We start from the raw sequence: 24332 nt of genomic DNA, 5'->3' as shown, positions 1-24332 counted from the left end.
GGCAGCTAGTCTGTCTGTGTATGATGGTGTCATGGGGGTTAGCTACCTGTGTCAGTCTGTCTGTTTAGCAGTCTGCAGGTATCAATCTGTCTACTGTATCTTATGTTTGTCTGTCTCTGTTTGTCTGCCAGTGTCTGTGTCTGTCTGTATCTGTGTCAGTGGCTGTCCCAACCGGAACCATGCCCTCTGTTATTAACTTGGAGCGACCTGGAAGGAAAACTCATTCTGAGTGACTTACAGACAGACGTTCCTCTTCTACTTCCATGTCACCAGTTTGTTCATTTGGGCATCAGCTAATGTCAGTCAGGTTAAGTACCTCACTCAAGGGTAAAGAGCAGTCTACCATGGAAGTCCAGTTTGTGTTATACGGATGTTGCGTAAACGACATTGGTCCCAAGGTAAGGTTGTTGTCAGTTCTAATGTACAGCAGTAGCAGCAGCTGCACGGAGGCAGAGAGCAGCAGAGTTTAGTTTACCACTTTGTTCTAACTTCAGGAAAGTTCTAATGTTGCCCCTCACCTTGGTAACAGCCCAAAGGCTGTGGGTAAAAATTCGTAGTGGGAGTTTACTGTAGTAGAGGATGTTCTGGTTGGAATAACCTTCCACTGTCATAGACAGGACTACAAATCCACTGTCATAGACAGGGCTACATATCCACTGTCATAGACAGGACTACATATCCACTGTCATAGACAGGACTACATATCCACTGTCATAGACAGGACTACATATCCACTGTCATAGACAGGACTACATATCCACTGTCATAGACAGGACTACATATCCACTGTCATAGTCAGGACTACATATCCACTGTCATAGACAGGACTACATATCCACTGTCATAGACAGGACTACATATCCACTGTCATAGACAGGACTACATATCCACTGTCATAGACAGGACTACATATCCACTGTCATAGTCAGGACTACATATCCATTGTCATAGACAGGACTACATATCCACTGTCATAGACAGGACTACATATCCACTATCATAGACAGGACTACATATCCATTGTCATAGACAGGACTACATATTCACTGTCATAGTCAGGACTACATATCCATTGTCATAGACAGGATTACATATCCACTGTCATAGTCAGGACTACATATCCACTGTCATAGACAGGACTACATATCCACTGTCATAGACAGGACTACATATCCATTGTCATAGACAGGACTACATATCCACTGTCATAGACAGGACTACATATCCATTGTCATAGACAGGACTACATCTCCATTGTCATAGCAGGACTACATATCCATTGTCATAGACAGGACTACATATCCACTGTCATAGACAGGACTACATATCCACTGTCATAGACAGGATTACATATCCATTGTCATAGACAGGACTACATATCCACTGTCATAGACAGGACTACATATCCACTGTCATAGACAGGACTACATATCCATTGTCATAGACAGGACTACATATCCACTGTCATAGACAGGACTACATATCCACTGTCATAGACAGGACTACATATCCATTGTCATAGACAGGACTACATATCCACTGTCATAGACAGGACTACATATCCATTGTCATAGACAGGACTACATATCCATTGTCATAGACAGGACTACATATCCACTGTCATAGACAGGACTACATATCCACTGTCATAGACAGGACTACATATCCATTGTCATAGACAGGACTACATATCCACTGTCATAGTCAGGACTACATATCCATTGTCATAGACAGGACTACATATCCATTGTCATAGACAGGACTACATATCCATTGTCATAGACAGGACTACATATCCACTGTCATAGACAGGACATACATATCCATTGTCATAGACAGGACTACATATCCACTGTCATAGACAGGACTACATCTCCATTGTCATAGACAGGACTACATATCCACTGTCATAGACAGGACTACATATCCACTGTCATAGACAGGACTACATATCCATTGTCATAGACAGGACTACATATCCATTGTCATAGACAGGACTACATATCCACTGTCATAGACAGGACTACATATCCATTGTCATAGACAGGACTACATATCCATTGTCATAGACAGGACTACATATCCACTGTCATAGACAGGACTACATATCCATTGTCATAGACAGGACTACATATCCACTGTCATAGACAGGACTACATATCCATTGTCATAGACAGGACTACATATCCATTGTCATAGACAGGACTACATATCCATTGTCATAGACAGGACTACATCTCCATTGTCATAGACAGGACTACATATCCATTGTCATAGACAGGACTACATATCCATTGTCATAGACAGGACTACATCTCCATTGTCATAGACAGGACTACATATCCATTGTCATAGACAGGACTACATATCCACTGTCATAGACAGGACTACATATCCACTGTCATAGACAGGACTACATATCCATTGTCATAGACAGGACTACATATCCACTGTCATAGTCAGGACTACATATCCATTGTCATAGACAGGACTACATATCCATTGTCATAGACAGGACTACATATCCATTGTCATAGACAGGACTACATCTCCACTGTCATAGACAGGACTACATATCCATTGTCATAGACAGGACTACATATCCACTGTCATAGACAGGACTACATCTCCATTGTCATAGACAGGACTACATCTCCATTGTCATAGACAGGACTACATCTCCATCATAGACACTACATATCCTGTCATAGACAGGACTACATCTCCATTGTCATAGACAGGACTACATCTCCATTGTCATAGACAGGACTACATCTCCATTGTCATAGACAGGACTACATCTCCATTGTCATAGACAGGACTACATCTCCATTGTCATAGACAGGACTACATCTCCATTGTCCTACTACAGTATAATCCACATTGACATTATACATTTCAGCCATTTAGCAGACTCTCTTATTCAAAGCCACTTAGATTCAATATGGATACTGGGCCTCCAAGCCCAGAATGGTCACCTGTTATAAAGGGGTGTGTTTCATGTGGACTAAAAGGATGCTGGTGTACCGTCTCTATTCCACTAAGAAGAGGAATGTTAATGGAATAAAGCGTCCGTCCCAGCGCCGCTCAGAGGACGTATCTCACACTCTTAATGACCCCAGATCTACACACGACGACCGCATGGATCACATAGATGCCTCTTGACTTATACAATGTACCAGAGCTGTGCATAAAAGAGAGAAAGAAGTCACTGCAGGGTTGAAGTTGGTCCCTCCGCTCCATTTTGTGCTGACTTCATTTTGCTCACTGGTGTCTTCATTGATGGAGTGAAGGCAGTCACTAACCTTCATAATCCCAAATATTTGAGGCAAAACTCTTGATTACATGAGCTTGGCTTCAAACATCGACAGACGTGAACACAGAACACACACGCAAGAATTCTCGCTCGCTCGCTCATTCCCAGTACCACCCACACAGGTCACTTTCATAACGGAGAGAGTACAAGCCGTGGGAGGGAGAATACGGAAAGAGAGAGGAAGTGGGTACACTGCTGGACAGACTTGCTCCCCCTGGGGACACACACACTAACACAAACAAATCCTTGGCATGCAAACCTACAGACCACAGGTAGAGGAAAACGTCTCACCCCCCCTCTCTTCCCCTCCCTCTGTCATTCACATTCACACCTTATTAACTCAGTCAGTTCTGTCCCACTTTACCCCGGTGCTGTAGGGCCCAGGTATTTAGGGCTAAATATACCTGGAGAGATGGAGGGGTACGAAGGGAGGGATGGAAAGCAGGGAGGAGAGGGAGGAGGAGGCAATGGGGTGGCTATTTCAAGCTGCTGTGACCCACTGTGGTAACCCAGTTCTCCCTCCCTCCCTCTGTCTGTCTCCCCCTCCCCTCTCGTTCTCTCTCTCCCTACCTCGTTCATGTCTGTTTCTCCCTCCCACCCTCGTTCTATCTCTCCCACCCTCATTCTCTCTCTCCCTCCCTCGTTCTGTCTCTCTCCCTCCCTCGTTCTCTCTCTCCCTCCTTCATTCTGTCTGTCTCCCTCCCTCGTTCTGTCTGTCTCTCCCTCCCCTCCCTCATTCTCTCTCTCCCTCCTTCATTCTGTCTGTCTCCCTCCCTCGTTCTGTCTGTCTCTCCCTCCCCTCCCTCGTTCTCTCTCTCCCTCCTTCATTCTGTCTGTCTCCCTCCCTCGTCCTGTCTGTCTCTCTCTCCCCTCTCTCGTTCTCTCTCTCCGTCCCTCGTTCTGTCTGTTCTGCCTCACCTCTGTCGTTCTGTTTCTCTCACCTTCCCCTCCCGCACTGGAGATCACAAGTCTCCACTTTGACTGTTCTTGATGTGTAGGAACTGTCTCTCATTGACCTTTCTCTTTCTCTCTCACTCCCTCTCTCCCTACCGTCTCTCTCTAACTCTCTCTCTCAGGTGGAGACAAAAAAGGCCCACATGGCGGTGGGCTCCCTCACCATCAACAAGGAGAGGTCAGAGGTAATTGACTTCTCGGTGCCCTTCATTGAGACGGGGATCAGCGTCATGGTATCCCGTAGCAACGGCACCGTCTCGCCCTCTGCCTTCCTCGGTGAGTGTGACCAACTTTACAGTATCACCCAAATGTTCCGTCCAGTGACTGAATTATAATGTGCTTAACTCTCTCTCTTTTTGTCTGTCTCATTCCCCTCCAATCTTTTCTTTCCTACTCCCACTCTCTCTCTCTGACTTCCTCTTCCTCGCCTCTATCTCACTCACTTTTTGTTTCTCTGTGTACTCTTCATTTGCATATTTTTCTCTCTCTCACCCTCCCTCCGTTGGCCTCTCTCTCTCTCTGCCTCTCTCTCAGAGCCCTTCAGTGCTGATGTGTGGGTGATGATGTTCGTGATGCTGCTGCTGGTGTCGGCGATTGCTGTGTTTGTGTTTGAGTACCTCAGCCCTGTGGGCTACAACCGCTGTCTGGCTGATGGTAGAGGTGAGAGGGTCTGGCTCTACACCGGAATGAACATCTCTCTCACAAACGCACACACGAGCATACACACACACATACATATTTTTCTCTTTCTCTTCCTCATCTCTCACTCGCTCTCTCTCTCTCTCTCTCTCTCTCTCTCTCTCTCTCTCTCTCTCACACACACACACACTCACACACACACTCACACACACACACACACACACACACACACACACACACACACACACACACACACACACACACACACACACACACACACACACACACACACACACACACACACACACACACACACAGCCCCTCCCCAGCCCCTCCTCCTCCCCAGCCCCTCCTCCTCCCCAGTCCCTCCTCCTCACCAGCCCCTCCCTAGCCCGCCCCCAGCTCCTCCTCCTCCCCAGCCCCTCCTCCTCCCCAGCCCTTCCTCCTCCCCAGCCCCTCCTCCTGTCCTCCTGCACCTCTCAGAGCCTAGTGCAGGTGAAGTCTCTTCTCATTGACTTCAACACGCCTCCCCTGGATCTTCATGTATTTTAATGTGGGCCCTGTGTTTTACACGCATTTCCATATTCTCAGGAATCACATGTCAGGCCTGACAGGGATGGGCCCATTTTTATTACATCTCCCAGCTTAAAAGAAATAATCAATGTCCTATCTTCATCCTATTCATGACGGGACTATATTTAGAGACCATATCTTTTTTTAATCTCTCTCATCCTTCATGTTCTGGAGAATAAGACCCTCTTTCCTAAAGCATTGTAGGAGTGCTATTGTTAGCTGGTCATACACTAGTCTTGGGAATTCAGTGTTTGTGTGAATTGGATCAAATGTTGGATTGCAACTAGTGATACTCATGGTGGATACTTACAGAACAGTAAATACAACTGATGTGCCAAAAAATATTATCATGATGGATTCAATCTTAGTGACAGAACCACAGCACACATATATTCAACAACAATAGGCATACTTAGTAGTGGACTAACGCCTCATCTGCACTGCAACACGGGTGTTTATCAGAATGACACAGCACCGTGGTCCAATCAGTCGTGTTCCTCCAGCTTCCCTAGCCACATTGTGCTTCATGATCCTACAGCTAGCCACAACATAACTACAACACTGAGACGCCTCCCTGAGACCACTGCTCATTGTGATCACTACCTGTCTCTCCATCAGAGCCTGGAGGGCCCTCCTTCACCATCGGCAAGGCCATCTGGCTGCTGTGGGGTCTGGTCTTCAACAACTCTGTCCCAGTGCAGAACCCCAAGGGTTGGACCAGTAAGATCATGGTATCGGTGTGGGCCTTCTTCGCTGTCATCTTCCTGGCCTCCTACACTGCCAACCTGGCAGCCTTCATGATCCAGGAGGAGTATGTGGACCAGGTGTCTGGACTCAGCGACAAGAAGGTAAGGACTGTCATTAAACTTCATTAGTCCTTTACTCGCTCTTTCTTACTAGCTCTCCACTCTCCTTATCTCACCTCCATTCCATCTCACTGTCCATCTTTCCTTGATTCCCTTGATTTCTATCTCTCATTCTGTCCTCTGCTTGCCACCACTTTCCGCACGCCATCATTATTTCTACACCTCTTATCTCATCTCTCTCGCTCCGTCTCTCTCTCTCTCTCTCTTCCTATCTCCTCCCCTCAGTTCCAGAGACCCAATGACTTCTCCCCTCCGTTCCGGTTTGGGACGGTCCCTAACGGCAGCACGGAAAGGAACATCAAGAACAACTACAAGGAGATGCATGGCTACATGATCAAGTTCCACCAAAAGAATGTGGATGAGGCCCTCTATGGTCTGAAGACTGGGTGAGCAGGGGGAATGGGGTCTTTAACTGGGTAAGGAGGAGAACAGGGCCTTAGACTGGGTGAGGAGTGGGAATGGGGCCTCAGACTGGGGGAATGGGAGAACGGGGCCTTAGACTGGGGGAATGGGGGAATGGGGCCTTAGACTGGGGGAATGGGGCCTTAGAATGGGGCCTTAGACTAGGGGAATGGGGCCTTAAAATAAGGCCTTAGACTGGGGGAATGGGGCCTAAATATAGGGCCTTAGACTGGGGTAATAGGGGAACATGTATTCTATTTTATTTTATCTATTATTATTATTTTTTTTACCCCCTTTTTCTCCCCAATTTCGTGGTGTCCAATTGTTAGTAGTTACTGTCTTGTCTCATCGCTACAACTCCCGTATGGACTCGGGAGAGGCGAAGGTCGCAAGCCATGCGTCCTCCGATACACAACCCAACCAAGCTGCACTGCATCTTAACACAGCGCGCATCCAACCCGGAAGCCAGCCGCACCAATGTGTCGGAGGAAACACCGTACACCTAGCGACCTGGTCAGCGTGCACTGAGCCCGGCCCGCCACAGGAGTCGCTAGTGCGCGATGAGACGAGGGTATCCCTACGCTCCCTAACCCAGACAACGCTAGGCCAATTGTGCGTCGCCCCATGGACCTCCCGGTTGCGGCCGGCTGCGAAAGAGCCTGGGATCGAACCCAGAGTCTCCGGTGGCACAGCGCCACCGGGAGGCCTTTTATCTATTTTTTTTATATCTTAGTTGAATTATTCTCCTTGTTCCTCATTTAAAGCTCTGGTTTTATTCATTTCCCAGCACAACAGTGTCTACCATTATACAGTATGTGACAACTGTAGCCCTTGGCAAAGCAGGCAGAAGTCTATTATCCTTATCACAACATTAGGGCTACTTAGCAGGTTAATTGGGATGAGTAGTTCCAGTGTAAAGCTGGGCCAGAAGTGATTACTGTAAATTCTGTCATTAGTAAACTGGACGCCTTCATCTACGACGCAGCAGTGCTGAACTACATGGCCGGGAGGGACGAGGGCTGTAAGCTGGTGACCATCGGCAGTGGGAAGGTGTTTGCCTCCACGGGCTACGGCATCGCCATCCAGAAGGAGTCTGGCTGGAAGAGACACGTCGACCTGGCCATCCTTCAGCTCTTTGGAGACGGTGAGATCGGCGCTCAGTTAGAATTACATACAGTTTGACTTCATGTACTTCAGCTTGGGAGTCGTGCCATTTTACTGCGGGTTTTAACGGTGTTCTTTCAAGATTTGCTGTTGTCATATTTCCCCATGGAATTGTATACTTTTGGAATACTTGCCATCTGGCTAAGATATAGAACACACAATCCTACAGGTATTGTCTATGTATGTTATATGGTGTATAGTAAGGTTGTGTCCCACCTTGGTTGAGCACCAGTCAGAGCTGTATTCGAAGCCATATAGAAGTCGTTTTTCTCTCTGCAGCTTGTTTGTGCTGGAGCCACTTTATCTGGGTGTGTTCCAGCCTGTCTTGAGGATCCTGGACCAAGGCCCCTCCAGGCCCCACTATAGTGTCCTAGTTAGAGGTGCCAGTAAAGCTGCTGGTGTATTCTACACTCTGTGGACAGGGGGTGTGTGTGAATGTGGGTCAGCCCTACGAAGACTGTGTGTGTGTAGGTCTCTGTTTCTCTGTGGACAAGGGGTGTGTATGAATGTGGGTCAGCCCTACGAAGACTGTGTGTGTGTAGGTCTCTGTTTCTCTGTGGACAAGGGGTGTGTGTGAATGTGGGTCAGCCCTACGAAGACTGTGTGTGTAAGTCTCTGTGTCTGTCTACTGAATGTACAGGTCTGTCTACTGAATGTACAGGTTATAAGCTTTGGACAAGGAGTGTGTTTTCTGTATTTAGGGATCGGTGACAATATGTTATTGTGTGTGTGTATAATATACAGTTTCTTGTAGATTTTCTCATGTGTGAAGGTGTGAATATAGGTCATCATTGGGTGCCGTTCCCTGTGTACAACCAGCCAAAACTTAGCAAGGGGCCCTCAATGTCACATTGACACGCTCCAACATGCGCTCCTTTCAGTGTGACCTAGATTGAGAAAGTGATCCTCATGCGCTGAGAGACCAGGGATCTATGACGGGTGCAGATGGGGGCCTGGCAGGTTTGATGATGAGGCTCGCAGACACTTAGAGCATAGGAGGATGCTTAGGGCCCCAGGGAGCTCTGGTCTCACAGACGCCACTGAGCCCCATCTCTCACACCAGTCGCCCTTGTCGTCCAGGATCCATGCAGGCACAGCAGGCAGTGGACCCTGAGTTCGATCACCTCTGTGTGTGTGTGTGTGTGTGTGTGTGTGTGTGTGTGTGTGTGTGTGTGTGTGTGTGTGTGTGTGTGTGTGTGTGTGTGCGTGCGTGTGCGCGCGTGTGTGTGTGTGTGTGTGTGCGCGCGCGCGTGTGTTTGTGTGTCTGTGTGCGCGCGCGCATGTTTGTGTGTGTGTGTGTGTGTGTGCGTGTGCGTGTGTGCGTGTGTGCGTGTGTGTGTGTGCGTGTGTGTGTGTGTGTGTGTGCGTGTGCGTGTGCGAGTGTGCGTGTGTGTGTGTGTGTGTGTGTGCGTGTGCGTGTGCGTGTGTGTTGATGCTCAGGGGCCAGTGGTTCCATGCGAGAGCTCTGCTGACTTGCCCAGCCATCTGAATGTATGCTTAGTTAAGTAACGTCAGTCCTGCCACTGATGGGCCGCCAGAACTAACTGCTGCCGATGTTACACAAGGTGACCCACAAAGAGACAGATAGAGACTCTGGGACATGGCTGGACATGTGGATATTTCCATATACTCATGCGCACACATGGGTCTATTTGCTGAATCTGAAGTGTGCTGTCATGAATAATATAACTGAGATGTATTGTAAAACTGTATTCCTTAAATTGCCACCAAAGGCTTGCATGCATTAGCCTTTATGTGTTTGTCCTCTACAGTTTTAGGTATCATTTTCAGACCTATATTTTCAATTGTCTTTCCCTAACCCTCATCCCTATACCTTTTCTCTGCTCACTTTGCATCAATCTCCCGTTCCAATATTTATCCTCTTGCTACAACATGTCCTCCCTTCTCCACACCCTTCTCCTACTCCCTCCTTTCTCTCCCTCCACTCCTCCCTCCTTCTCCATACCCGGTCCCCACTCCTCCCTCCTTCCGCCTGTTCCCAATCCCCCTCCTCTTCCCGTCCCCACTCTTCCTTGACTCCTCCCTCCATCCTGTCCCTCTCTCCAGGTGACATGGAGGAGCTAGAGGCCATGTGGCTTACGGGGATCTGCCACCATGAGAAGAACGAGGTGATGAGCAGCCAGCTGGACGTGGACAACATGGCCGGCGTCTTCTACATGCTGGGGGCGGCCATGGCTCTGTCGCTCATCACCTTCATCGCCGAGCATGCCTTCTACTGGCAACTGCGCTTCTGCTTCATGGGCTACTGCACGGGCAAGCCAGGCTTCGTCTTCTCCATCAGCAGGGTGAGCCAATCCACTTCAGACACCCATAGTAACTGTCTGCACACACTCATACATGGCTGTTCTTCACTTAGGTTTTCTTCCTGTGGTCCTGTGATCTGCATCTGCACCCTTTGGCATCTTTTTAGAGTTATGACCTTCATCATCAACCTCACATCATCAACTTTACTGTCTCTAATACCCAGTAAATGAGAGTGCTTTATTCTTGGAAAAGGTAGTCCATAAGGAAACCTGGTCAAGTAGAAGGCTTATCGGCCCTGATAGCAGAAATCAGTATGTAGTTTATGTCCCCAGTGGCCAACCAATGCCAAACTCTGAGTTTAGTTTGAACACAGACAGCTTTCTTCTTTTGTTTTGATGCTAATGCCCGTTTCACATCCAGGGTAAATATTTACAAAATATTGAGCCAAAATCAATTGTTCACTCAGCCAGAGAAATGAGGGTAGATTACTGGTTCTCCTGGGAGCAAAGTCACCCCGAGGTATTTGATTTGCAGTCCAACTGTTTTGACATGGCTCCAGTGTAACTCACCAAGGTGAAACGCTTGGGGTTAACCACGTGGCTCATTTACCACAGTGCCACACAATCCATTGCTCTTTTCATTTGAATACCAAGGCAGAGGAAAAACAGTGGATTATTTTGTGTCTAGTGTTATAGTTTCAATTTTAGTGTGTGTTTGTCAGTGTGTTGTTTGGGTGTGTATCCGTGACAGTTGGCTTCTCATTCCAAAGACAGATTGGTCAGTAAGTGAGAATGAGGAAAATGACTGTTTGCATTTGTGTGAGGTTCCATTATGACATGTATTCATGATATTATTTCCTAATTGTTGTGATGGTAAATATCTGGATGTGACCCTTGAATACAGTTTTATCAAAATCTGTTCCAGAAGGCTTCTTTGGCTGTGCCCATAGGGTAGAACCCGTTTTAGTTCCAGCCAGAACCCTTTTTTGCTCCAGGTAGAACTCTTTTGGGTTCTATGGAACTCAAAAAGGTTCTACTTGGAACCAAAACGTTTTTTTCAAAGGGTTCTCCTATGGGAACAGCCAAAGGACACTTTTAGGTTCTATATTGCACCTCCAAAATATTCAGAGGAAACAATCTACAATATGTTTATTTATTAGAATTCATGGCCACACAATAGATTTTCAAGGGATAATTAAACAACAATGAGGGAAAGGATGGTTTATTATGTTTTCACAATCCTGGGGTAAGGCTTCACATTGGTTCATTGTCATTTAGTTTGATATTTTCCATTGACGCCCCTTTCCCTGTGCCACTGGATTGATTCTGTTTCTTAATTTCACAGCATACTCCAATAAACTGTACTATTATTACCGCAATTAACATTTAAGATCAGCACTGTAAGAATGAGAAATCTGTCACAGCTGATCTGAGTCTAGTGTCCAAGCCCTTGTTGGTTACAGTTTCCCTCCTCTGCGCTGGTGAAAAACAGTAAGCAGGGCTTTGTTAGCCAAGGTATTCCTCTTACACCTGCAACACTGTAACTAATTCATCACACTGATTTAAGAAACCATCTAATGACTTTACCTAAGAGTTCAGATAAGTACTGTAAATATATTAAACCTAATCGCTGCATCTTCAAATGGTCACATGGTAGTATTATTTGCATAAAGCCACATATAGGCTACTCAAGGACAGGGCAGCTAGTGAATCGTTGAATTTGAAACCACATGTACACTCTGTAATAAGTTATAGTTTGTAGGTGCCTCCATGACTTTACATTTCTAAGGCTCAGGCCAGAGCTATTACCATTCACACGTCCCTGCCCAAATACTCCCAGAGACAGTCTGGGAATGTTTACTTTATGTGGGCATGTGGAGTATCTCAGTTGAGTATGAAGCACCATTGATGATGCGAAGGCATTCTGTTGTTTTGTTGATTCAGCTCTGCTAACAACTCAAACGGAGCACACATGATGTCATCGAACATTGCCAAGGGTTGAGGGTTGAGTAAACACAAGGACAGCATGTCACAGAGAATATGGGAGAGTCAGTAGCGGTGTGTGGGTAAAATCACTGGGGAAGCCAAGACAGAAAAAAAGCTATATTACAACCTATGTGTTGTGATAATTGCAATGTTTGCTCTATAACCTGTTAGTTCATATGCCTTGCCACTGTGATATATAGGCCTAAGGCAGAGACAATAATAAAACACAGTGGCAGAATAATTTCAACCGCACCTTTGTATCATCACAAACCGGAGAGCAAGATCTGTCCGGTGAAGTCCACAGAGCATATTGAATGTAACAAACAGTTACATGACCTACAGCATGGACTACTAAACAACGGTTGATTTAGAACCATGTAGAGTTACCGCAAGTCACAAAGAAAACAGGAGCTGCCTCCACTATTCCGACACCATTTCAACTTCAACATTTCAACATCATCAAATCACCTCTGCTTAGTCTAATACAGGGACAACTAATAGATACCAAAAACTATTTACTCCAATCAAAGTAAGCTAAATATGATGTGGCTGTCCATGGTTCAGATTTGTATGTGTAGTGAAATGCCAATGTCATCCTCCTCTCTTTCATGTTGACGAAACCGTCTATGACTTACAGTACACACTTTTAGTTTTTGTTGTCCTACACTACCTGGCTAAAGTGCTTGCTCGCTAGCCCAACTTCCTTTCATGGGCAACGTTAGCTAGTTAACATTAGCCTACTACATCTAGCTACATATTGAACTTCCATCCTCTCAGTCCCGGGGCACAATGTATGAATTTATGGTTGGATCAGAATCACTGTATATCCATTGGCAAGTACGGAGATTAAGTAACACCAACAAGTCCAAATCCGTATCTCCATCCATGGTTAGTTTAGGAAAGGGACCATTTTAGCTTGCTAGACACCGGAGGACAACCACACAATGAGATGCAACAATTCAAGTTATTTCTGTCATTGACGTATTTCTCTTGATGCGATGTGATTGGAGTGAAGCCAAATCCAAATTGGCTTCCCTTGACACTTTGTTTTGGTGCCCCAGGACTATTTACAGTTGAGCTCACTCAGTTTACACTGAATGGCTTTTATTTTACATGTTTTTTTATCAAGGGATGAAAAATGCTTGCTGGCATCCCTTGCATTCAATGCAAAGGGCGGCAACAATGTCATACTCTTTCTGTCCAGACAGCATCAGATAGATGACCTACACAGACAGAGACAGAGGGGCGCTGTTTCGCTCTCGGATGCCTTCTCTCCAGTGAGATACATTCAGCCTCTTGCGAATTGAAGGAGAATTATGAAAACAGAGAGACAAAAAATACATTATTTTATATTTTTTCTTGTTCATTTGTTTTATTACACACCCCTGGGGAGAATAGTGGTATGGCAGGCTCATGGCCACATCAAAACGGAGCAATGGAGGACACATTGAGGAAGCAAAGCGGCAGAAGGAGGAGTAAGAGAGATATAGTACCACAGAGACAACCAATGACTAACAGTTAAAAAGGGGAGATGTCAAACCTGATGAAAGAGTTGACAAGGAACAAAGTTGGCATCATGGTTGTCATGGCATCAAGGCTGAGCGAGAGGGCAGATGCCATGAAAATGACCCTGTTAAGGAATTATTGCCATTTACCAGTACACCTTTGACCTTTAATGGCAGCCAAAGGGTCCTATTACCTCTGCTGTCCTTTTCCAGACAAAATAACAAAAAAATCATTGGGTGAGATTGATTTGATCCCACTCATCCATCTGTCCCACCTCGTTCACCCCACTTTCCATCCATTTGTATTTGAATATCATATTATACATCACAGGATGCAAATAGCACGGTTTGTCTTTCTGTCATCATTATGTCAGTGTTTCATGGCCTCATCCTCTCTCTGGAGTTTTATGTTATTGCATGGCGGTCTACAGTCGATGCCGAGGGTATTTATTAACTGCCACGGGGTATTGTACAGCTGAATTCTAATCACATTGATTGAAGGTATTGACCGCTGAGACCCACAGGGCTTTACTGCATCTCTGTCATTATCAATCATCTCCCCATCCTCTCCTCTCTCCTACTTTCTCTCGCTCTCCTGTCTCATATACCCACATACAGTAGAAATACGTTAGATATATTACATTCAGTCCATGTGTGAATCTGTATTTTACCACTTAATGGAAAAACAATAAACAAGGAGTCAAATCCAGAGTTACTAGAAGTGGACACTTCTTTACTGAACTCTGTTTACACTACTGGTCCAAAGTTTTAGAACACCTACTCATTCAAGGGTTTTTCTTTATTTGTAAAACTATTTTCTGCATTGTAGAATAATAGTGAAGATATCAAAACTATGAAATGTAGTAACCCAAACAGTGTTAAACAAATCAAAATATATTTTAGATTTGAGATTCTTCAGATAGCCACTCTTTGCCTTGACGATAGCTTTGCACACGCTTGGCATTCTCTCAACCATCTTCATGAGGTAGTCACATGGAAGTCATTTCAATTATCGGGTGTGCCTTCTTAAAAGTTAATTTGTGGAATTTCTTTCCTTCCTAATGTGTTTGAGCCAATCAGTTGTGTTGTGACAAGGTAGGGGTGGTATACAGAAGATAGCCCTATTTGGTAAAATACCAAGTCCATATTATGGCAAGAACAGGTCAAATAAGCAAAGAGAAATGACAGTCCATCAAAACTTTCAGACATGAAGGTTAGTCAATGTAAAACATTTCAAGAACTTTTAAAGTTTCTTCAAGTGCAGTCGCAAAAACCATCAACCATTTTGAGGAAACTGGCTCTCATGAGGACCGCCACAGGATTGGAAGACCTAGAGTTACCTCTGGTGCAGAGGATAAGTTCATTAGCGTTACCAGCCTCAGAAATTCCAGCCCAAATAAATGCTTCACAGAGTTGAAGTAACAGACACATCTCAACATCAACTGTTCAGAGGATACTGTGTGAATCATCCCTTCATGGTTGAATTGCTGCAAAGAAACCACTACTAAAGGACACCAATAAGAAGAAGAGACTTGCTTGGGCCAAGAAACACGAGAAATGGACATTAGACTGGTGGAAATTTGTCCTTTGGTCTGGATTACAAATTAGCGATTTTTGGTTCCAACCGCCGTGTCTTTGTGAGACGCATTGTGGGTGTATTTCCCACAGTAAAGCATGGAGGAGGAGGTGTGGGGGTGCTTTGCTGGTGACACTGTCTGTGATTTATTTAGAATTCAAGGCACACTTAACCAGCATGGCTACCACAGCATTCTGCAGCGATACGCCATCCCCTCTGGTTTGGGCTTAGTGGGACTATCATTGGTTTTTCAACAGGACAATGGCCCAACACACCACCAGGCTGTGTAAGGGCTATTTGACCAAGAAGAAGAGTGATGGAGTGCTGCATCAGATGACCTGGCCTCCTCAATCACCCGAAATCAAGCAAATTGAGATGGTTTGGGATGAGTTGGACCGCGGAGTGAAGGAAAAGCAACCAACAAGTGCTCAGCATATGTGGGAACTCCTTCAAGACTGTTAGAAAATAATGAGAATGCCAATAGTGTGCTAAGCTGGCATCAAGGCAAAGGGTGGCTATTTGAAGAACCTCAAAATAGAATATATTTAGATGTTTAACACTTTCTTGGTTACTACATGATTCCTTATGTGTTATTTCATAGTTTTGATGTCTTCACTATTTTTCTACAATATAGAAAATAGTAAGAAATTAAGAAAAACGCTTGAATAAGTAGGTGTTCTAAAACTTTTGACCAGTAGTGTAGATATTCTGTGTAGTGCATGATCCACGGTCTAATGTTCAACAGTTGCGTAGGCTATGTACATGTCTATGTTATTTAACAGTCTCTGTCTCTCTCTCATTCTCCCCAGTCTACTCTTAGAAGCCCTATTTTTAGTTCTCCTTTATTCTGCCTCTCACTCTTCCTTACCCTCTCTAAAGCTGCTTTATGACCCTCTTCACTCACAGGGCATCTACAGCTGCATCCACGGGGTTCAGATCGAGGAGAAGAGCAGCTCAGCTCTCGACTCTCCATCGGTCACCATGAACAACACCCAATCCAACATCCTGCGTCTGCTCCGAACCGCTAAGAACATGGCCTCCCTGTCCGGGGTTAACGGCTCACCTCACAGTGCCCTGGACTTTATCCGCCGTGAGTCATCCGTCTACGACATCTCTGAGCACCGCCGCAGCCTGGCAGGTCACTCGGACTGCAAGCCCCCGTACATGCCGGAGGATAACATGTTCAGTGACTACATCAACGAGGTGGAGAGGACGTTCGGGAACCTCCATCTGAAGGACAGCAACCTGTACCAGGACCACTACCTGCACCACCACGGAGGCTCTGCCCTGGGGCTCAGCGGCCCGCCACTTAACAGACCCCACAGCCTGGGCAGCAACAGCTCTCTGGAAGGGGGCATGTTTGACTGTGACAGTTTAGGGGGAGGAGTGGCACCTATCTTCACCACCCAGCCACGCTCTGCCCTGACGCACAGGAACATGAGTAAGTTTGACCTGATTGCCGGTCAGAACCCACCCTCCGGGCCGGGCTTCAAATCGGGACTTTCAGACCTGTACGGAAAGTTCTCCTTCAAGGGAGGGGCCTCTAGCTCAGGTTACATCCCCGGGCACGACAGGTACTGTGGGGGAGGGGGCAGAGAGGATGACGGAAACATTCGTTCAGACGTTTCAGACATCTCCACTCACACGGTCACCTACGGGAACCTAGAGGGCAACGCTAAAAAGCGTAAGCAGTATCGCGACAGCCTGAAAAAGAGGCCCGCCTCGGCCAAGTCGAGACGAGAGCTGGATGAGATTGAGCTGGGCTACCGGAGAAAGCCCTACCACACAGGCTACCACCACTACCACGGCCACCGCTCCTCCTCCCCGCCCCTACTGGCCTCCGAACGCAAGAGAGGAGGAGGGGGCAATGCAGGGAGCACATCCTACCTGTTCCGTGACAAAGAGAGTGTGAGGGATTTCTATTTGGACCAGTTCCGCCCCAAAGATGGTGTCCCCCAATGGGAACATGTTGATCTGACAGACGGTCCTGGAGGGGGGGGTGGAGGGGGCGGGGGGAACTGCACCAGTTTGGTGTCAGTGGACGACTTCCTGAAACAAAATAAACCCAAGAAATCAGAGTCTAAGAGTGGGGGAGGCACATCAGGGGCGGGGTTGGCAGGAGGAGACTGGGAGTGTCGTAACTGCCGTGCCAGCGGAGGAGGGGGCAAGCAGATGTCGATGCATGGCAGCGGGGCGGGGGAGAGGGGAGGCGGATATGGTGGAGGGGTTAGTTGTGGATCCTCGGGGGGTGGAGGGAACAGCCGTCCCAGCTCTGCCACCTGCATGCGCTGCGAGGGCTGCAAAAAGACAGGCAACCTGTATGACATCAGTGAGGACAACAACCACCTCTTGGAACAGATGGGGGGTGGGAAAGGCGGAGGCATGGGGGCTGTGGGGTTAAGTGGAGGCGCCCAGCCTCAATCTCAAGCCCAGCGTAGGAAGTCTGCTGGCTTTGGAAAGCCACTCCGACGGCAACACTCTTGCGACACCTTCGTAGACCTTCAGAAAGAGGAGGCAGTCGGAGTCAGGGGGGTCATGGGGGATCTAGGAGGGGGAGGTGGGGGCATGGGGGGTGTAGGAATGGGCGGGATGTTGCCTCCCCCCAGAAGTGTTAGCTTAAAAGAGAAGGAGCGCTATATGGAGGGTGTTAGCCCCTTCGCCCACATATTTGAGAGGCATGGAGGCTCAGAGAGGGAGAAGGAGCGAGACAGAGACCCCCTGTTCTATGGTGGTGAGATGGCCAAAGAAGCAGGGTCGCCATTCGGCTTGTTCCGAGGTGGTGAGGGCCTGCACCGCCGCTCAGTGGGGGAAAGGGACATGAGGGACAGAGAAAGAGCCATGATGGAGGGCGGTGGAGGAGGAACCTACTCCTTATCCAAATCTCTCTACCCGGATAGAGTCAACCAAAACCCCTTTATTCCAACCTTTGGTGACGACCAGTGTCTCTTGCATGGCGCCAAACAATACTACATGAAAAAGCAACAGCAACAGCAGCAGATGCCCCCCAAAAACAGCCGAAGTGACTTCCGGGGCTCGGTGGGTGTGACGTCTTTCTTGCCAGCGACTGCCACTGCTGGGGTCATGTCCACCGTGGCCCCCAGGTTCCCTATGGAGCTGTGTCTGGGAGGGAACCTCCACGGCTCCACACTGGGTTTGGGGCCAATGCAGCGCCCGTTCAATGGCAGCAACGGGCACGTGTACGAGAAACTCTCCAGCATAGAGTCAGACGTGTGAGAGAGGAGACTGGGTGGGGAGGCATGGAGGGAGGGAGGCATGGCATTAGTGCTGGGAAGACAGGGATGACGAGGCACCACTGTCCACATTGCAACCGCAATACTTTTAACAAGGAAGGAGAACAGTCAGGGAAGAGAAGATGAACGACAGAATGGTGAAAAGGTTCGACAGAAAAGAGCAGGGTGAGTTAGAAGGAAAGATGGGGACATTCAAGCCCTGTTATTTTGTTACAAAACAATGAATTCAAGAGGTGACACGTGGGTAGGGTTATGTTAACTCTATTATTTATTTGGCCGTTGCCATCAATACACTCAAAAAGAACACAAAATTGACACCTCTGAATGTGATATTACAAGTTTGAGCCAAATGGCTTACAGAGTCACACCTACAGAGTGATTATGAGAAGGGAATGTGAGTGAGTAGGGAAGTGTCCATCTGGTCAAGTGTTATTAGAGAAAGGAGATGTTGTCATGACTCATGTTGATGATAGCTCTAAGACTGAAGATGAGTGGAAGACGATGGCCGTGTTTACCCCCTGCACTAACTCTCCCTCTTTTTGCCTCTACAATCTTAGAGAAAAGGATTCCAAAAGGGTTATTCGGCTGTCCCCATAGGAGAACCCTTTTTGTTTCCATGTAGAATCCTTTATGGTTCCAGGTAGAACCCTCTGTAGAACAGGTTCTATATGGAACCCAAAAGGGTTCTACCTGGAACCTAAAGGGTTGTACCTGTAACCAAAAACGATACTTCAAAGGGTTCTGCTATGGGGACAGCCAAAGAATCCTTTAAGGTTCTAAATAGCACCTTTTTTCTAAGTGAGTTGTTCTGCTCCCTTACACCCCCCTGCTCCCTTCTGCTCCCTCCCTTTGACTCTTTATTGGTATGATAATTCAATCATAAATGAAAATAAGATATTCTTACTGAAATAACAGGGTAAAACAACAATAATGTTATTAACATTGTGATTAACAAAAGTGATATTATGAAGTGCTTATGACATTAAGTTTGTTTTATGTTCCTTTGATATTTCAATACGGTTTAATATTTGTTGTTATTTCTTTGTCTGCCCGATGGTGGCAGGAAGCTTGTTATCTAATTCAACTAACAAGCCTGAAGGACTGAGTGAAAAGTCATTAGGTCTCTTGTTTTTGTTTTAATGATATACAGTCCATGCTCATTCATTCATTTGCTGTTTTTAAAATTGTTACGGAAAGATCTGGAAGGCATCATTTGCACAGTACTGAACGGTTCTTCTTTGTTTGAGGTTTCAAGAGATGTCACAACCTGTTTCTGAACAGGTCCACAACTGTGAAAGACATGTCTTGTCATGAAGCAGATGGCTGAAGATACTGAATGAAGGACGAGCCTTAAAGGACTCCAGAGATGTGCACCCCAGAGAGCTCAGCAGGGCGTCGTGTAACAGCACGATACGTAGTGAACAAGGTGTTAAGATATGTGCAATATCCCCTTGTCTTGAAGGGGAAACGTGCTGCTCTGAAACCAAGTCATTATTTACAGATGTGAGACTGAGAGACTGTGTTTCAAGACAACAACATGTTTGAATAACTAACACTTAACTTGATGTGGATGTTATTACACAGACATTACAATACCATTGGAAGTGCTTCATAAACCTGTCACACATCCATACTAAAGAACACCACACATACTGTCAGACTGCTGTGCCTCATCTAACAAGCATTTGATCAACCCTTTTGGATTCAGGTTCTTAGAAAACAGCCAGCAGCCTCCGAGGCTCACTTTTTAACACACCACTTATCTCGTAAAACCCGTTGCGTTCACTCTCGGAAGTTAGGAAGGTCCATACAGGCTTATGAGACACGTTGAAGAAGCATTTGTGAATGCAGTTTACTTCACGTCAGTCAGAGTGTTTAATGTGTATTATAGGCGTATGCTCTGTAATTCTAAATGGAACTCAAATCCTCTTAAAAGATGTTGTTGCCCACAGAAGATGGTAATGGTATTGATGAACGGCTGAATGTAAGTCGTGAGGATGTCTCCAAATGGGACATTCCTCCTCAGACTGAGGCAGTTAGACGGAGGATGTCCTGAGAATGCTCACGCTGTATGCTTTGACAGATGTTGACAGTACTTTTAACCTAAGACCTCTATATTGCACTGAACCCCCCCCCCCACCCCCGGGTTCAGACTCTCAGAAATACATGCCTTATCACATGAAACTGACTGATGACACAAGATATTGTACAGTATACGAGCCTATCAGTTATTTAAAGGTTTGTCTTCAATTAGTATGAGGTGTCATGAGTTCAAGGGCTGCAGGAAATTGTGTTTCAGTGCTGAATGGAGATTGAAGGTGCTAAGGGAGTAGATTGCGCCGAGTCATTCCTACTTCCAATATGATCAAACTGCACCGGTAATATGGAGGTGGAAGATGGAGGGGAAATGATTGAGTGATAACAGCTGTTTTCCTAGACCTGCTGATAATCTATTCATTTATTCAGTACCCACTTCTCTCTCCATACTCCTAAGATGAACCCCATCAAGTTAGCCTTAAATCAAACTGAGTCAACACCCCCTGTGAATTACTTCACAAATGGATGGGTATCTTTGCACATGTTTTGGATGGTCGTCCAGTATCAGAAGGTTTGAAGAAGCAACGGAAAGGAAGAGGAAGAAATAAGAGAGAGTGAGAAAGAAAATAGAGTTATTATCAATCAATGTCAGCATTAGTATGTTCTCTTTTCCCCTGTAAATATATTTCAAAACTATTTTCCCTTTGTACAGTAGGCAGACAGTCAGGATGTAACTTTCAATATGTTTTACAACAATTTAAGAAATAAACAAAATGGTAATAAAAACATAAAAATACACAAAAAAAATATGCAAAATAGTTAAGACAAATATGATTAATAATGATAAGTGATATGATTGAACCTTTTATTTGCTTTACATCTCATGTTTACTTAATTATAAAAGTTCACCAGTAAATATAATTATTATTTCAAGAATATGCTTTTGCTTATTTTCAGTAAAGTGTTGGAAATTGAGGATAATTTAGTATAGACGTTTGGTGATAAGGGGGAAAGTTTAGTTTACGAGTCTTTGCTAAGTTTCCCTTGAATTGTGTTAGATTCTCTTTTAAGATAGGCTACTCTTTATGCTTTACAGGACACACACAATTATCTATACGTTTATGTAATACAGTATCACATGTATACATACCAGTAGATGGCTTTTGCATATAGAGACTGTATATTGTGATCCTTCATTTAAGCAATCCTCATTAATGAAGTAATTGAGTGCAAGATCATTTGTGTTATGTAGCCCTTTATTCAACTGGGATCTGATGCCGACTGACTCTTCCTCCTCATTCTGTGTATCTTTAATAAGGATAATACTGTTATCTTCAGTGATACGTGTCAGTAGCACTGGGCACAAAACATTGGACATTTCCCAGTGTTGCTCTCATATACCAGAGGATGGTGGTGCAGATGGGGTCAAAAGGAAGTGGTTAGCTTCATCACAGTGAAGAATCCATCTGAAATGGAAATGCAGTTTTGCAACCCTTTATAGAATGATGAAATGTTTCTCATCCATGTCACCTAAACATCATGTGCAGATGGTTAGACATGAAGGGTGAATCAAGTCATTCAAGGCAATGAGTTGACGTCATTATGTTCATTTGGGTTCTTGTCAGAGAAAGAATTATATCATTTGTGATGTATTTATCTTTGATCAAATCTCCACTGTGTGTCAAACTGTTTGGTATGCATGCGTGAGGAGATATATATGTTGTCTAAGCCATTATTTTTATTTATCTGCTAGTTTTTGTCTGAGCATTATTGCTTTCAATAACTTTCAATTAGTTTATTTTCCAACTTTTTGGGAGAAATAATTTTAGCTTGACATTTCTCATTCAAATGCATTCATGTCCAGAGGTTTTTTTCTGACAATTGAATTGAAACTCTGTCTGGGTCTGCATATTCTTTATGCAACTCCTCATGTTGATTTTACTCATCGCAATAAACTGCATGATCCCTTGGAGTGTTTGTGTTGGAATATACTGGTGTGTTGATTAGTCTTGAATGAAGAACCCCTTTAAATGTACAGGCCTATATTGTGATATGGATGGTCAGGAACTCTTCTTGAAAATGGCACACTGGTCTTAACCGTTTTTTTCACTGATTGGACAGGGTGGAATAAACTGATACTGCTTAATACAGGCTGTCGTACCCTTTACCACAACTACTCTACGGACAGCAAGTGAGAAACAGCAAGCAGTGTTCATTTCCCCACGGCCTTTTGGTCCCAGTCACACTCTGTGCACAAGCATGTCTGTACACATACACATTTCTTTAAATGGGATATGAAGCCAAATGCAATGTCACATCAGCCAAAGCAAGGAAATGCTCTGCCATGGTAGTGGACTGTAGAACAGGCCGATGCTATTGGGTGGATACTCCAGCTGGAACACATTGATCTAATATGATAACAAACATCACTACATCTACAACATTGGTTTATTCCTGTATTTCAAAGTTGAATAAACAACACTGGTTTCATTATGTTTTTATTATAATATTTTGCCTATTGATGAAAAGGACTTACAGTTTTTTAACTATTTAATTTGTATAACAATATAAACGTTGATAGTAATCATATTACAATTATTACATTGAGAACACAGTGATTGGTTACAGGCCTATTCTCACTTGAGTGCTTTGGACAAATTAAAGAAAAAGTTCATCTTATGAATATTGTTGGGTTTTTGGAAGGGTTAACATTGCAACTTTATGCATTTTTTGTTGCGCTCTCATTTCTTGTAGATGGTTGGTCAGTTGTGGTCATGTGTTTATTTGAGCATATAACCTGTACAACGGTTTGATTTTCTTTTGTCTTCATGATTAAGATTCATAACATGACAAATGTTATAGTAATGTGGGTAACATTGGTTAAGGGGTTGTTGCAAAATGTATTTTATAAAAAATATTAATTGCTGAGAGTGTGTACAGACAGCCTTCGTTTTAGGGCAAGTTTGTGATCTTTCTTTACCGAAGCTGAATATCCTGATTGAATTAACCATGAGTAGGTCAAATGTAACATGAATAGTATCAAATGTATACATGTTATTGTAGGCCATTATTTTCTCCTTTTGTGGCCCTTTCTTTGAAATGTTACACCATTTTTACACCATTATACAAACAGAAAAGTATATACAAATAAATAATTGTACAGATTGTGTAAATATGAATATTGGAGAAAACATTTAAACACATTCCTTCATTTTTTTGTATGGAAATGATTAAATTAACCACAATAACAAATGAATCAAGTAATTGGATATTTGCACAAAAAAAATCATCATGGTACCTCTAATAAGGATAATACTGATATCTTCAATGATAAGTGCTAAAATATGACTTATTTTTCTTTGTACGTGATGAACAAAAATGACGTGTTGAGTATTAATTAAAACATGCCAAGTCTCACGGCTTTGGGGATGAGTTTCTCTGCCCTTGTGTGCTCTGTACCCCTCCCTCCCTCTCTTTCTTTCTTTCCCTCCTGTCATTTTGAAGATTTGTCATCTCCCCTGTACCCCCTCAATCTTTCATTTCCCATTTCCCTGATATATTGATATATTTATGTACCAGTAAAGTTCTGCCTTGCTCCCTGCTTGTGTATGTCTCTCACGTTCAATCGCTTTTACTGGCAAGACATACTAAGTCTGTCTGCTCAGTCTACTGGACAGGGCTGCAGTCTCCCAGTCTCCCTTACACTCCATCTCTCACTCTGTCTCCCCCTCCTCCTCCCTCTCCTCTTCCTCTCCCTCTCTCTCTGTCTGGGAGCTCAGCTCAACAGAAGTGGAAGTTG

At 44.9% G+C, this 24332-nt stretch overlaps 1 protein-coding gene across 1 annotated transcript in view; it reads left to right on the top strand.

Annotated features, from left to right (window-relative positions):
* Positions 1 to 19110, top strand: part of LOC135555522 (glutamate receptor ionotropic, NMDA 2B-like) — a 60294-nt gene extending 41184 nt beyond the window's left edge. Inside the window, exons 8-14 of the mRNA XM_064988032.1 lie at positions 4393 to 4546; positions 4805 to 4930; positions 6101 to 6330; positions 6574 to 6734; positions 7707 to 7894; positions 9982 to 10220; positions 16152 to 19110. Of these exons, the coding sequence (XP_064844104.1) occupies positions 4393 to 4546; positions 4805 to 4930; positions 6101 to 6330; positions 6574 to 6734; positions 7707 to 7894; positions 9982 to 10220; positions 16152 to 18479 (3426 nt within the window). The 3' untranslated portion in view covers positions 18480 to 19110. The remainder of the gene's footprint in view (positions 1 to 4392; positions 4547 to 4804; positions 4931 to 6100; positions 6331 to 6573; positions 6735 to 7706; positions 7895 to 9981; positions 10221 to 16151) is intronic.
* The last annotated feature ends 5222 nt before the right edge of the window (positions 19111 to 24332 follow it).

This window comes from Oncorhynchus masou, chromosome 15 (genome assembly GCF_036934945.1).
Source record: "Oncorhynchus masou masou isolate Uvic2021 chromosome 15, UVic_Omas_1.1, whole genome shotgun sequence".
NCBI lineage: Eukaryota > Metazoa > Chordata > Actinopteri > Salmoniformes > Salmonidae > Oncorhynchus > Oncorhynchus masou.
This window is presented reverse-complemented; position numbering and strand designations above follow the sequence as displayed.